At 39.8% G+C, this 16,371-nt stretch overlaps 1 protein-coding gene across 1 annotated transcript; it reads left to right on the forward strand.

Moving 5' to 3' along the window:
* The first annotated feature begins 10,131 nt into the window (after positions 1–10,131).
* On the forward strand, positions 10,132–11,510 carry LOC125379988 (glycoprotein 3-alpha-L-fucosyltransferase A-like). Its single transcript, XM_048395934.1, has one exon. It carries the CDS (start codon positions 10,401–10,403, stop codon positions 11,496–11,498), a length of 1,098 nt encoding a protein of 365 aa, XP_048251891.1. The 5' UTR covers positions 10,132–10,400; the 3' UTR covers positions 11,499–11,510.
* Positions 11,511–16,371: the final 4,861 nt, after the last annotated feature.

Here is a 16,371-nt window from a genome sequence, read left to right on the forward strand (position 1 = left end):
TGGTCCATGGTTACGGGTATATATCATCATGGCCCATGGTTACAGTTATATATAGTTATGGTCCATGGTTACAGTTATATATATATTCATGTCCCACGGTTACAGTTATTTATAGAGCAATGGCCCATGGTTACAGTTGTATACATAATCATGGCCTGTGGTTACAGTTATATTATGTGTACATGTGTTCGATTGACACATTATTTCTTATATGAGATATTATATTAACCCAAACTCAAACATTTGCAATTACTAAGAATGTATTTTGTACTCATAACACTTGTATCTCCGTCCACGCCACGACTACAGATCATATGGTGTGTGACACCTGTATATCTGTACCATCGTGTATATAAGTTGTATATAGTCTCACCTTACGTTATACTGTTCCTTTGTGCCTATCCTCATGCACAAACTATATTTTTCAAGGAACACTAGGTTGTATCTTTGTTTCTGCTCACGCAACCATTTTATCATTTTCCACGTACAGAAGAAGACGTCTTCTATTGGCCACTGGCCCATATACAATACATACTTTTAAAATAGTGTGGTACATGAAAAAAAGGTACTGTCGGGTACAAATTAACAGATTTACAGGCTTTTCATAATTACGTCTTTTTTCATAGCTGTAACACGGGTATTTACATGGGTTTCCAAGTAATTGTTTACATGAGGGTGACAGCAGCATTTTAAATTTATGTATATTTGAGACTGCATTTTCCAGTATTTGAGATGTATAATTGGTGCCATAACATTTAAGTAACATTCTGAGTCAAAACTCGCTTTCCTTAAATCCTACGATATTTTAAATTTCAGGAACCACTAACAATTATATTTTCCTATACGAACACCATTTCATCAAGGTTGTTCAATTGTAGGAACGTATTGCAGAACGTGGACTTGGCTGATGTAAATTCCACTACTTGTGGCTGCTAATTAAGTCTCACCATACTGCTACCGACCTGGAGGTCATATAATCACAGATACTTCTCTATTGTTGACAATGACAGCCTTCGTCAGTTATTCAAATATGGGGGGCGGTAGGGTAGCCTAGTGGTTAAAGCGTTCGCTCGTCACGCCGACGACCCGGGTTCGATTCCCGACATGGGTACAATGTGTGAAGCCCATTTCTGGTGTTCCCCCGCCGTGATATTGCTGGAATACTGCTTAAAGCGGCGTAAAATCAAACTCACTCACTCACTATTCAAATATGGAGCAAAATATCGTGAGCAGCCTCCTTCCATTTGGGATCTCAACGTTAAAATCAGTCTGGATGCTGTTGAAACTTATGGGGAAAAAAGGCCACAAGAGAAGAGAAATCTATTGTATGTCTTTCAGAGTGGGTTAAGTCACTCGTGTTGTTGTCATTGGTAGCATGCACAAACTGAAAAAGAGGAAACAGAATTTGAATAAACCCATTCTGTCGCAGCCAGCTGTCATCCAAAGTCTGTCTGTCCTACATGAAGAGTTTGTGGTTAATATTTTCCTATACGAACATATGGTGGCGTTTTGCCTATTAATAGGAGAAATGCATTTTACTGTATACTTAAGCTTGTACTTTCGATGTGGTTGAATATTTTTTGTATGAGATATCAATATTATGTAAATCAGGTCTTTGAAAAGCATTTTGAAGTGATTCACATAAGCAAGAGAATATATGGATGTCAACTTCTTAATTATGAGGAACACAACGTTTCGGAGTATATGCTTACTCCTTCATCAGGTGAATGTAAATTATGTAAATCCTCTTTAAGGATGTAACTAAAATGTACAAGCTTTAAAAATATATACCTGTATTTAACTTATGATGACACCCTGAATAGAATCTTACCTCAAATTCGGACTTGCCCATTTTACGAACAGGTGGTTAAGTTTGGTATTTCCCGCATATTCTCACAATCCTCAAGTTGATTACCTATACCTTTTCTTCTAATACCGACTCTCTAATCTCTCACTTTTGGAGGGGCGGTCGGGTAGCCTAGTGGTTAAAGCGTTCGCTCGTCACGTCGAAGACCCGGGTTCGATTCCCGACATGGGTACAATGTGTGAAGCCAATTTCTGGTGTCCCCCGCCGTGATATTGCTGGAATATTGCTAAAAGCAGCGTAAAATCATACTCACTCACTCACACTCACTTTTGGATGCGATTGTTCGGCCACTGCGTTTATCTTGGTAGCCCAGTTACGTCTATACGAATCAACTTCCTAGACACTTCACTATAAAACATATCGTCGTCCAGTAGACCACGGCATCAAGTTGCGAGCACAACACATGACAGGACAAACATCTAGCCACAGCAAAAAAAGTACCTTCCGGATACCTTCCCATTTTGGATCCGGCCCGGAAACCTTCCGGAAACCTTCCGGAAACCTTCCAGATGCCTTAAGCAACCTCCAAATTTCTAGGTATTTTCAAGTTAACTTTTTTAGGTGTTTCACACTTAAGTGAACAAAATGCACCCCCCCCAAATTTTGACATTTTTTTGGGAGGTTTCCGGAAGGTATCCTGGCCGGATCCAAAATTGGAAGGTATCCGGAAGGTTTCCGGAAGACGGAAACCTATACTTTTTTTTGCTGTGAGCGAAACATATGTAAAGAACTTTAAACAAAAAATAACATAGGACATTATGTATAAATGACACCACGGTCCAAGAGATATAACCTACGTGGACCATGGCCAACATTAAAAATACCTTTAGCAGTTGAACAACATTGTTTTGTTATCCATACTTAAAAAGATATATAAGAACTCAATGCTTAACTGTGAACACTGTGTGTGTCGGGTCAGCGTGATCCACGTGAAATATGTTCCCTCTATCCACAAGTTATTTATTCGTGTTGATGGACCTATTATGAGCAAACGCAATGACAAAGTCATCAATATACATGTTTATGAAAAGGATGAACCATAATTAGTCTTCATTTTAGTAAATATTTCATAATTCCACGTGATTTCTTTCCATGTCGCTGTGGTGAATGACTACATTCTATAGCTTTTGGTACGGGCGTGACATGGAGTCCCACTGGCGACACAGGTCTTTCGTGAAATTGTTCCATCATGAAGGTAGATTAAAAGGGGAAAAGAAGTTCTGTCATCGTCAATTAGTTGGTTCATGCACGATCAAAGAGATGAGGGGGGTGAAATGGGGTTTAACGTCGCGTCCAAGATTATTGCACTTATATAGCGACGTGCATGCACGTGTATGTGTGTGTGGCTGCTTGTACTAGTCCGGACTGATGCCGATTTATAGTGCTAGCACACTGAGATACCATGCCGCAGTTTAACATGAATACCCTACTCAGACACAGTATTCTGACTCCGAGCCGAGTCCTTGTTTTATCCCCTTAATGCCGAGCGCCAGACAGGGTAACAACAAGTACCACCTTTTAACGTCTTTTGGTATGACGCGCCCGGGGATCGAACCCCGGACCTTCCGCTCTCCGGGCGGACGCTCTACAACTAGACCACGGAGGCGGTCCGCGCGATCAAAGACAAAGGAGCCATGGGATAAGGTAGATTTATTCCTATCAAATGCAACAGGATATTTCCCGGGCTCCACCACCAGATGGTTGCAAAGGCTCGAGAGAGCCATTCCTACACGTTATCTCTGTAGCTATTGGACTGTGTACTATGGAGAGCAATATCATCAAAACTGGCCAACAGATAGTGAATGAGGCTTCTTTAAGTGGTATTATTATATACTGAACCGCAAAAGAAACGCCACCTTAAGTAACATTGCATGAAAAGTTGTCATTTAAATACATAGGTAATTTTTGTCAAAGTGTCTAAAATTTAACATTACCTTGTCCGGACAAAATGAAATTTGATGATAAAAAACAAAGCAGATGACAATACAACCGATCGCCCAAACGCATCACGGCAACGGCCATGGTAACCCGATGCACGTGAGTTCCGTGCAAATTGAAATGCACATGCGTTCCCCAATTTCTTGCCCTATAAGAATCCACCCAGATCGGATAACATTAATTCGTTATTGAATTGATACCACATGCCAAGATTGACAAGAAATCAGCGACACCATCCCTTGGACGATTGCAAGCTGGACAAACCACACGGCAAGTAGCCTATGCATTTCAAGTCCACGTAAGGACCATATACAGGCTCCAGCATCGGTACCAGACGACCAACACTACAGATGACCGACCACGTAGTGGAAGACCAAGGATCGTCAGATTGTGCGACAGCATCTTCAAGATCGCTTTGTTACTGCTGCGGAAACACCTCGACCGACCATGGGGACACACCAGCAGGGACCGTCTTCAACGGGCAACACAGCACCAGCACTGGCGCCACCAGCAGTGGAGAAGAATCCCCTTCTCAGACGAGAGCAGTTACTGTATCTCAACAGCAGATGGCAGAGAGTAGGAATAATTGTAATACAAGCAGAGGAAGCGACTCGAAAATACGATGTTAAGTTCTGGTTCTAAGTATTATAAGATAAATATTACCGCTCACAATGCGACTCTGTCGTCAATAATGCCACATAATAGGATTGAATAGGATTGATGCGTTCACTGATGGTTTCTCAATAAACGTTTCTGGTTTGGAAATGACCACACGTTCAAAAACAGAAACATTCAATTAGATTTGAAAACACATTGAAATCTGGTGTGCACATTGAGAGAGGGTCGCCTAAATAATGGAAGGTTATGGATTTTAAAGTTCTGATACACATGTCAAGTTTGTTTTCATCGGGTGTTGATATTAGTTTATAGCAAGACCAGATCAGATACCATCAAAGCATACGTTTTGAACGTTCAGATAATGTGACATTTGGAAACCATGATTTACATTCATTGGTAGGTCTTTCAATAAAATATTTTAAAGGCCATCGGTCTACTGGATCATGCATAATTGTAATGAATGAGTGAGTATGGTTTTACGCCGCTTTTAGCAATATTCCAGCAATATAACATGTACTATAGGCCTATGGCCTTTCAGTATTATGAATAAACACATATACAACAATTGTAATTAAATTGTACATGCAACATTTGTGTGTAACATTCATCTGTCCTTTCAATCTTACACATTTTATATTCATATTTTAAATGCACTTCAAAACATGCATCCTGCTCTGAAGGGAATAGCCGCATTTTTCGAGGGAACCCATCCATCATGATCAGTTAACTATTTCTCCAAAATTAATTCTCTCTCTCTCTCTCTCTCTCTCTCTCTCTCTCTCTCTCTCTCTCTCTCTCTCTCTCTCTGATGTAGTAAAGGATGCGCCTGTAAAATCCCCGTTTCGACGATGATCTAAGGGATATAACTCTTGGAAACCCCAGGTCTTGAGTAGACTTAAAACTGTAGATCTTATAACTAACTATCGACAATAATACTTCTGTATTTCAGACATCGCTCGTAAACCCACAGACACGACGAATATTGATTAATATGCACTGGATAATCAAGGCAAGGAAACTATCGACAATAATACTTCTGTATTTCAGACATCGCTCGTAACCCCACAGACACGACGAATATTGATTAATATGCACTGGATAATCAAGGCAAGGAAACTATCGACAATAATACTTCTGTATTTCAGACATCGCTCGTAACCCCACAGCCACGGCGAATACCAATGACCCGCCTTATCCTGGTCATCATGATATGCTTACTGGGGAGTTATGTATTTGGAACATTTTACATAACTTATGTCGTGGACAAATATTTCAAAGCCATCGAGTGTCAACGTGTTGTCCCCAAAAGGGATGTATTACAGTCGGACACACTGTTGGTCAGAGTGGAGTTCCAACCCACGTACGTCATACTGAAGTATGCGCTGGTTGTTGAGAAGGTTCTAAATGTTGTCTTCAAAGCTGTCAACGTTTCCTCCCAGATCAAGTCTGCTCGGAAGGTGCAGTTGAAGAAACTCGCCAGGCTAAATCCCCCTGGTTGGATGAAGATCAAGCCGTACAAAGACTTTACTCAGTGTGCTGTCAGTGACTGCGTCATCTCCTTCAAAAGGAGCGACGTGGATGGTGCTGACTTGGTCTTGGTGGAAGGTAATGCTATTCCTGACGCTGAAACACCTACAAATAACACTGAACAGATCCGGGTGTTCTACGCAGCCGAGACAATATACCAGTTCTACAATATTAGAAGCTACAGACGGAAGGACTGGATTGGAAGATTCAACTGGACAATGACCTGCAGATTGGACTCTGATATCGTCTCGTCATACTCCAGACTCATCCTGCAGGAAGTCTTCGACACCGCTAACTACACCGACATCGTCCTCAGGAAAAAGAGGGTCTGTGTTGTGGTTCGTCAGTCACTGTGACACTCAGAGTAAACGGGAGGAATACGTTGAGGAACTGAGGAAGTACATAGATGTGGATATATACGGTAAATGTGGCAATTTGACATGTGAAAGACAACAGTGCGATAATTTGTGGAATAATTACTGGTTTTATTTGTCTTTTGAAAACTCAATGTGCAAGGATTACGTAACCGAAAAGTCTTTTAACCCATTTAAGAAAAGAAAAGTTCCAGTAGTTAGAGGGGGTGCAGACTACCGAACTCTGTTCCCCCCAGACTTGTACATCAACACAGCAGATTTCCCCAGTCCCAGAGCTCTGGCAGAACATCTCAAGGCTCTGCAGCAAGACCTACCTGGCTATACTAAGATCCTGAGGAATATGGCTAAGTACGAACAAGGCGGGAACTTCTTGAAAGGGTGTTCCGTGTATATGTGACATTTGTGCCAAGTTACACCAGCCTTTGGTGAGGAAGAACTACTTTGATATGCACAGATGGTTGACTGAAGGCATTTGTTATGAGCCAAAGGACATTTAGAACAAGGACTGTCTGTTTGAATTTACCCGAAACCTACAAAACCTATAGTAACAAACACTGTAAATACGTAACAATTGAATTCCTTTTCTGCACAGGACACCAGCGTTATAACTACCAGTTAGGACCCATGTGGCAAAGAGAGCCAAAATAAAACACGATAACGTATACCTGGTGTGGGGATTATGTAGCGCTTGGCATTAACGCTCGAAGACTCTCTAATGAAATTACAAAGACCAATTCGGACCCGAAAACTTCTAAAGCAGTCTTTGATCACAGCCGGACCAATGAGAGTTATTGATGGTTTCTTTTCATTTTGCGTGGAATATGCATGAAAAAGTAGCGATTTTTATGAGGAACTTATACCTTTGCTGGGGCAACATAGTAATCCATCTAGTCTAAAATTGACTTCCTAAACTGTTTGGGATCATGCAAGCTCCAAATGAATCATAAATAGTCAAACCATGAACAGTTTATTGACATTAATTTTTCTGTCATTTACAAAAACGAATATGCACACATTCTATTGTGTCCTTAAAAGCGCATATTACACTTCAACATCTTAAAATAGGTGCAATATTTCTATTCAGGATATCACTATATCGCTTTAGGAAAAGAATTTTTAGGAAATAGAGCTTTACTTGCTTGGTCAGATAAGACTTTACATGCTTTTGTCCATACACACTTTGGTGTAACCATTAGTCCTAGATACTTGTAAGCATTTACAGTATCGAGTACAATATTAGTATATGTCTAATGTGTCCTAATCTGCTTTTGTTGAGGGCGTTATGATTCACTCTTACAGCTCGAAACGTTGTGATCATTACCTGGTTTGAAACTGAAACTATCACGTAATTTGAGCTTGCAGACAAAAACATGTTTTTCTTAAATTATATCAAACTTGCTGAGACTTCAAAATTAGGTCAGGGGTCTATGCATTGTAAATAAAGAAATGTTTAATAGAAAATATACCAAGAGTTATAAAAGACTTTGAAAGAAAAGCAAAAGTATGTAGAAAGTCAATATGTATATATATAAGAGTTGTGTTTCAAGATAATGTGTAAAATTGCCCATGTTAAGGAGACATTATTCCAGTTCTTGATGGTTGACTGGACTCGCTGGTCGTCTTCGGACCTGTCGGTCAAGGTAATTCCATAAATCTTCAATGGAATTCATATCAGGAGAACTTACCGGCCAGGGTGAAACGTCAATGTTCACCTTGTTCAGCAAGTTCTGTGTGAGCATTACCACATGCGGTCTCGCATTGTCTTGCTGGAAGACAATAGCAAGTGGCTGTTGCTGATGTCTGTCTTGACTGTTTATAATGTTTGCATTAATTTAGTAATGGTAACACGGGTGCATCCAAACGTTCTTGCAAAGGCGGCATACGTGGTTCCTTGGTGTGCCATACAGCGGCTCTCACCTTCGGCATAGCGGTTTCATGTGGCATATTTTATTTTTCATAATGTGCCGTGTCACCAGTTTTATCAAGTGCTCTTCGTTTTACGTAGTCCAAAGTCTTTGTGGCAAAATGCAGGATTTTCGCAAAACATTGTCACATTTTCCTGCATTTTCGCGCCAAATACATTTGCTTCGTGTTCGTGCAACATATTTAGATCTTACTTTATCTTGTTGTTTTTTTAATGTATCAAAATAGTGGAAAACATTTTAGTTATGCTTTCTTTTGGACATTAGTTTATATTTCCTTGTTCATATGAAATGTTTTGTTGGTTTTTTTTGCTCAAAAGCGTGTGTTACATGTTTACATGTTTACCCTTTTCGCGAACACCTTGTGTCATCACTGATTTTCAGGGATTCATTCATATATATTTTCAACAGTGTCTTATCCTTCACGCCAAAAGGAATCTGTTTCGGCAGACATTCAAGACCGAGTATTTTTATTGCGTTGACTTTTTTTATATACCTTACACATACCAAACTTGCAGGGACTGCATATTTGCCTGGGTCTAGAAATGTTTCATGTTGTCCTACTTGGAATGAACGTGCATCCCTTCTGTGGTTTATGTAAGTTAGCATATTCAATACTGCCCCGATGGCGTTATTCCCTCCATCGGGGCAGTATGTAAAATATATCGTTATGTTTTCAGTACCAGATAATGCCTGCGTTAAACTGATCAGTTTTCATACGATATCACCATCAACCATCGTGTGTTAATAAAAGTACATGTTTGTGGGCAATCAAATTGTTGTTCAGTAAATTAAAATAAATTAAAATTAATATTTTATTTATATATAATGACAGACTGTTCCTGTTCTTATCTCGCATCATTACTGGATTTATACTTGAAAAGACATACCTATTGGTTAGAGTGGCAAACATAGTTATAATAATATGATTACAGTAAATGTAGAAATAAATAAAGCGAACCTTATCCCGTATTACTCTTTTCCCAAGAGCAATCTTGAGGGTAGAACGAAAGTTCTTAAAATCCTCAAATCTCGGACATAAACGAGACATAAAGTGCTAAAGACAATACTCACTTATTGCCATCATTAGCATAGTTAATTATTATTTTTGTTATTATTATCATTATTTTACAGGTGATGTACATACGATGTATATTGTTCGTGTTCAAAATATACACGTGGTGACAGAACGTGGTTGTTTGAAGTCCCAAACATGCAAGTTTTCAAATATATAAAAATGCATCTTTCATTGTAATTTGTAAATTTTTCATCATTTCTTAAATTATGCTTATCCAATGGACAACGAGGGCCCTTTTCATATTTTGTCAATTGGCACGTTTGGATGTTTGGAAGTTGTCGTGAAATAGTTCATTGAAAAACTCAAGGAAATATCAGAACTGACAGCTACGTAATTTGAGACGGTTTTAACATTTTAAGGTGTTACCAGCATAGCAACACATATCATGTTGCAGAGGTGACAAAAATGGTGTCAGATGCAATTCACTATTATGAATTGTACCATATGTTGCTGTGTTTTTCAAGTTTACTATTGATTTGCATGACTTTGCATGTGTTTGTTAAGAGTGCCACCGGTGGGACAGGATATGCTCACCTTTTCGCGAACACCTCACCATCACTATTTAATTGTGATTCACAAACACATGTTACGGATATAGTTTGGTTCGAATATACTTGTGTTTTATAGCCGTATTTTGACGTGTTTCCCAATCGCCGCATAACGTTTAGCAATTTAATGTTTTCCCCTTCCACTCACTCACACACACAGCCTCTAATCCACGCTCTCGTTCACCAACTACCCCAACATTCGTCCACTCACTCACTCACTCACTCACTCAATCAATCACCAACTCACTCACTCTTCCTCTCACACAAGTGTTCACACACTACACCAAGACGCATTCACTGACCCAGTGTCCTGACCACTGAATTGACTGAGGTTGCTTTACATTTCAGACACAGCTTGTACATCCCTGTCGTGTACTGGGACGAGGCGCCGTGGCACGCTTGACCCTTCTTGTCGGTGTGGGTGTTCTGGTTTTGCTACTATTCCGTCAGTCAAATGATTCTTTTGCAGATAAACTAGATATAACAACTCCTAAACCTATAACCACCACAACATTAAAGCCACGGGTGATGTTACCAGGTGGCGTGAAAGATGAATCAGAGTTGTTCAAAGTTGATTATGAATATGAATATGGAATACCGAATTATGCACTGGTCGTTGAGAAGGTCAAGAAAACAGTCTACAAACCCATCCAACTCTCCACAAAGGTAGAATCTGTTAAAAAGCGGCCCTTGAAGAGACTTGCCTGGCTTAACAATCCAATTTGGATGGGCGTGAAAGAGTACCTGGACTTCTCGGCGTGTGCCGTCAGCGACTGTGTTGTATCCCTCAATAGAAGTGACGTCCCAGCGGCTGACGTTGTTTTGGTACATGCAGACTTACTGAAAGACTGGATGGTGCCAAATAACAACCCAGACCAGATCTGGGTGTTCTACACAGCCGAGACGATTTACCACTTCTTCAACCCCCGAGCCATCCAACGGGCGGACTGGATTGGAAGATTCAATTGGACATTATCCTTCCGGCTGGATTCTGACATCGTCTCTGCGTACGCCAGACTCATCCTGAATGACGACTTCGTCGACACCGCTAACTACACCGACATCGTCCTCAGGAAGACCAGGTCTGTGCTGTGGTTCGTAAGTCACTGTGACACTCAGAGTAAACGGAAGGAATACGTTGAGGAACTGAGAAAGTACATAGATGTGGATATATACGGTCATTGTGGCAATCTGACATGTAAAGGACAACAGTGTGAGGATTTGTGGAATAAGTACTGGTTCTATTTGTCTTTTGAAAACTCAATGTGCAAGGATTACGTCACCGAAAAGTTTTTTAACCCATTTAGGAGAAGAATCGTTCCAGTAGTTCGAGGGGGTGCAGACTACCGTACCCTGTTTCCCCCAGACTTGTACATCAACACAGCAGATTTCCCCAGTCCCAGAGCTCTGGCAGAACATCTCAAGGCTCTGCAGCACGACCTACCTGGCTATACTAAGATCCTCAGGAACATGGCTAAGTACAAGCCTGGCGGGAACTTTGTGAAAGGTGCCTCATTTATATGTGACATGTGTGCCAAGTTACATCAACCTCTGGTGAGAAAAACATACCAGAATATATCCAGATGGTGGTCTGAAGGAATTTGTTTTGATCCTAAGGACTACTAGATGACTGATGCTGAATACAACGCGACATCAAACATTTTCATAATCATAAAAAAATCGCTATAAAAAAACAGACTTTATTGTATGCTTCGGACTATATGACGAGCAAGTGTTTTTGAACCGACATCAATCAAATAGAGTGATTATACCAGGTGTTCACGAAAAAGTGGTACAATCACAAACACATGCAAAGGCATGTCTCAGTAAACTTCAGATGACATTTGTTTTCATCAACACAGCAGATTTCCCATGTCCCAGAGCTCTGGCAGAACATCTCAAGGCTCTGCAGCAAGACCTACCTGGCTATACTAAGATCCTCAGGAATATGGCTAAGTACAAGCCTGGCGGGAACTTTGTGAAAGGTATCCCATTTATATGTGACATGTGTGCTAAGTTTCTCTTTCTGCGAAGATTGCAAAGAATGTCAAAACGACTCTTGTTCACAACATTGCAACATCAGTAAACTTTTCCAAATATTTATGGTAGACATGTAGATGTGGATGTGGATTTCCAAATTTGACGCATCAGTGACAGGGGATGTGTCCGATGTAGTGCAGGGTAGGCTCACCGTATCATCATTGTTTGATGGTGATTCATGGACGCATGCCCACAGTGCGGATTTTTTATGAATATGGAAGGAAAATTATCGCGTTTATTTTTGTGCAATCTGCATCAGTATTGTCAGCTAAAAATATAGACGTATTTATTCTCAAACAATCGGAATGTGTGTGCAGCATTTCCTGCTGGTGTCATCACTATTTTTGTTGTAAAGATTCAATGTTAACTGTGCATTTGAAAGTCATCTGTGCCCCGATAAACAAAACGATATTCATATTCATAAGAATATGTCATCATTATTTTTGTTGTAAAGACTCAATGTTAACTGTGCATTTGAAAGTCATCTGTGCCCCGATAAACAAAACGATATTCATATTCATAAGAATATGTCATCATTATTTTTGTTGTAAAGACTCAATGTTAACTGTGCATTTGAAAGTCATCTGTGCCCCGATAAACAAAACGATATTCATATTCATAAGAATATGTCATCATTATTTTTGTTGTAAAGACTCAATGTTAACTGTGCATTTGAAAGTCATCTGTGCCCCGATAAACAAAACGATATTCATATTCATAAGAATATGTCATCATTATTTTTGTTGTAAAGACTCAATGTTAACTGTGCATTTGAAAGTCATCTGTGCCCCGATAAACAAAACGATATTCATATTCATAAGAAGTCTCTTCCAGTCGATTGTACGATTCCGACTATACCATAAGCATGTGTTTATGAATCACTATCAAACAGTGATGATACACGGTGGTAGCGAAAATGTGAGCGTAGTTTGCTCCAACCGGTGGCATCCGTCACAAACACATGCAAAGGCAAGTCAATTGTTCAAGTCAAAGTGGGGAACTACATCGGACATAAGCGTTAATGGGAGTTACGATCGAATGTCGCTTTGTGGAACGGGGTCCTGGCATTAAATGTTTTGTGTTTTTAATGACGACAAGTGTCATCATCAATCAAATCACAATTAAAAGAGGTTTCAATTTTACTTTCAAAAGACGACATTGACGCCATCTGAATCTGAAAAATACAAATAGCTGCAAATAAAAATCTCAACCATTGTATTGTTTTGTTTTGATTATGTAACAGGTGCTAGTAGACATCAAGTCTCGCATACTGTTCCAGTATCGACGCAGGTATTAATGAAAACGTCACGGGCGGCCCAGTCGTCTAAGACGCCGCGATTCGCTGTGTAGAGTTGCGTCCCTTGGGCACGCCAGAAACCTATGATTGTGGGTTCGAATCCTGGTTCGCCCTGATTATGTTTCTAGGTTTGTCAGCACCATACCCGTGCTCGTGGGTTTCACCGAAGTGGTAAACGTCTGAGACCTGCATCACTTCGCGCTTTCCTCCCACATTAAGGTAACACGCCGTGATATAACTGGAATAGTGTTAAAAGTCAGCGTTAAAGCCAACTCACTCACTCACTTATTGTATTTGCAAGACGGTATCATTAAAACTATGAGGTAAATATTATTAGCAGGTAAGTTCAAATTATGTATGTTATACGGCACTCTCACGGGTTTTCAACAGCTGACAGGACAGTTCTTCAGTGGACCCTATCCCTGTCCTTCGTTCGGGTTTATTGTCAAAGACGGCTTGATCGCAGCTGTCGCTTTGAATGAAGGACAATCGATTTTCATGATATATGGTCTCTGTTCATTTATGTGATTTTGAAAATAGAATGAACGATATTGTAAAAAGAGACTTACAGGAAATCTATCAAAACTATCCCTGATGGGCGACGGGATCTATAACACCTGAAGCAGTGCTTACACTGTCTTTTTATTGTATTGCTCCGCGAAGTAGTTACCTTGCAGATGCTACCACTGCGTCGTTGTGTCATAGAACATGCGGCAGTACTGGCGATCATCTGGAGGGTCATACAGCGGTATCGCTGGAAAGTTGGACATTTGTCAAAATGAGATGAGATGAGATTTCCCACATTCCAGACCAATATCGGAATAGACTTCTGGAACCAGGAGTTACTGAAAGTTTTTGATTTGTTGTGGCCTGTGTTTTGCACTAGAAGTCTTTAGTTTCATTTGCACCTCACTCTAACAGATTATCAGTTCTGCTTTGCTCTCGTGCCACAGCCTTGTGTTAACGGACCCAGTCCTATTGTTGCTGCACCATGCATACATACAGTGTCAACACACAGGATATCTGACTCTCAGTGTGATGACAAGTTGCAATATTCTTTGATAAAGTGACAAAGAAACAAACAACTTTTTGAGATAATTTAATCTGTCCCTTGAAATTGGAATTGTTTAATAAATATGATACACTCTATGTGTTCATCTCCATCTGCGTCTCCAAGGTGGGTAGCCTGGTATTTACTGTGTTTGCTCATAACGCTGAAGGCCGGGGTTCGATTTCCCATATGGATACAATGTGGAGCCCTTTTCTGGTGTCACCGTCATGATATTGCAGGAATTTTGGTAAAAGTGGCACAAAACCACACTCGCACAATTAGGAGAATGCATCCAAAAATATATCTTTGATCTGGCTCCTTGTAACATCAAATGAAATATTGTTTGTTTGTTTGTTGTTTAACGCCGCACTCAGCAATATTTCACCCATATGACGACGGTCTGTAAGTAGTCGAGTCTGGACCAGACAATCCAGTTATTGACAACATGAGCATCGATCCACGTAACTGGGATCGATGACATGCATCAACCAAGTCAGCGAGCCTGAACACCCGATGCCGCTAGTCGCCTCTTACGACAAGCATAGTGAAATGTTGACGGCTACAAACAACTATGTCTTGTTCCTAAAATTGCATATTGCACAAGTATATCACAACGTGAGTCACATATCGCTGTTGTTCAGTTTATGAATGAATTGTTCCAGCTCTTTATCACAAATTCTGATTTCTTAATATTAGCAAAGTATGCGTGCATCATGTCAGCATTTGAAGTCATTTGTTCCAAGTTTGAATGTTAATTCAGGCTTATATGGGTTTTTACTTACATTCATATATCCATGTCTAATTTAATATCTTTTATGATAATTATTGAGCTTTTATGTATGATTGCTGATGTGTTATATGTAACCATGGTAACGTTTGTTTCTCATAGACGACATGATCTTGTGATAGACCCCTGAATCCTTGCCTTAATGACGTCTCCGTTGATACATGATGCTACCACGCAGGCCTATTATCCCTGGTGAACTTACGTGCATGTAATAAGGGTATTTTGTAGGGAGGATTATTGAGGATATGGTCACTATTGCGGTTGTATTGCAATAGTTACCACACTATTGCAATAGTAGTGCGATAGTTATCAACTATTGCAATAGTAATGCGATACTATTAATCCAGCTTTAAGGCTTGATAATTATATTAAGCAATGTAATAGAAATGAATAAAGTATTGCTGTCGCTTATCAAACCAAGGGGAAGTAACTCTGATCTGAAGTTTGAAATCCGAGTTTTCTGACACATAATTCATGTTTTAATAATGACTTATTGCGACTATTGAAACTATCGATTGCTCTGCTCACTGTCAACAATACCATTAGTGTTTTTGAATACCTTACTATATTGTACAATCATATGGAAAACAATTGCAATGCATCAGTAGTTTGATATATCGTTTTACTCGCAGTACTTTGCACTTCGTAGATTTTGTTTCTAGGTTTGTCAGCACCATACCCGAGTTCATGGGTTTCACTACAGTGGTAGACGTCTTAGACCTGCATCACTTGGGCTTTCCTCCAACTCAAGCTGACATGCCCTGATATAAGTGAAAAACTGTTCAAAACAGCGTTAAACCTAATTCACTCACTCACTTACAACCAGCTAGAAGGCAAGTCTCGTGACTTTCTGTAGGGGTTATCTTGGAGTTACTTCTTCCTGAACAACAATTTTTTGGCGTGAAAGTCAAATTGCAATTTTCTCAAAAACAGCACTGGCTTTTCATACATGAATATCTTGAGGTATTCAATTGTTGGAGCCTACATCTGCTTCACTGATTGTGATATTTGAGGAGTTTTTTAGCTTGGATAAAGAAATTAGGACGACAGCTTGTGGCGCTACAAAGCCTGTAAGTCAATATTGTATGTGACATGGGCTTGCTGTCAAAGGGAAATTCATTTTCTGGAATTATGAATGAAAATTATGAAAATAAAGCCATAAGATGGTATGCGTGGCCATTGGTACATGATAATCTAAATACATTTGCCAGATTGTTGTCAACAGATAACCTTTGATAGTATTGTTTTAGTCTTCAGAAATAAGTACACTTTTTAGGTTAGTGGAGGTTATGGAGAATTCAATGATCACATCATTTTACAGTTT

Source organism: Haliotis rufescens, unplaced genomic scaffold (genome assembly GCF_023055435.1).
Source record: "Haliotis rufescens isolate VD_foot unplaced genomic scaffold, xgHalRufe1.0.p SCAF_15, whole genome shotgun sequence".
Lineage (NCBI taxonomy): Eukaryota > Metazoa > Mollusca > Gastropoda > Lepetellida > Haliotidae > Haliotis > Haliotis rufescens.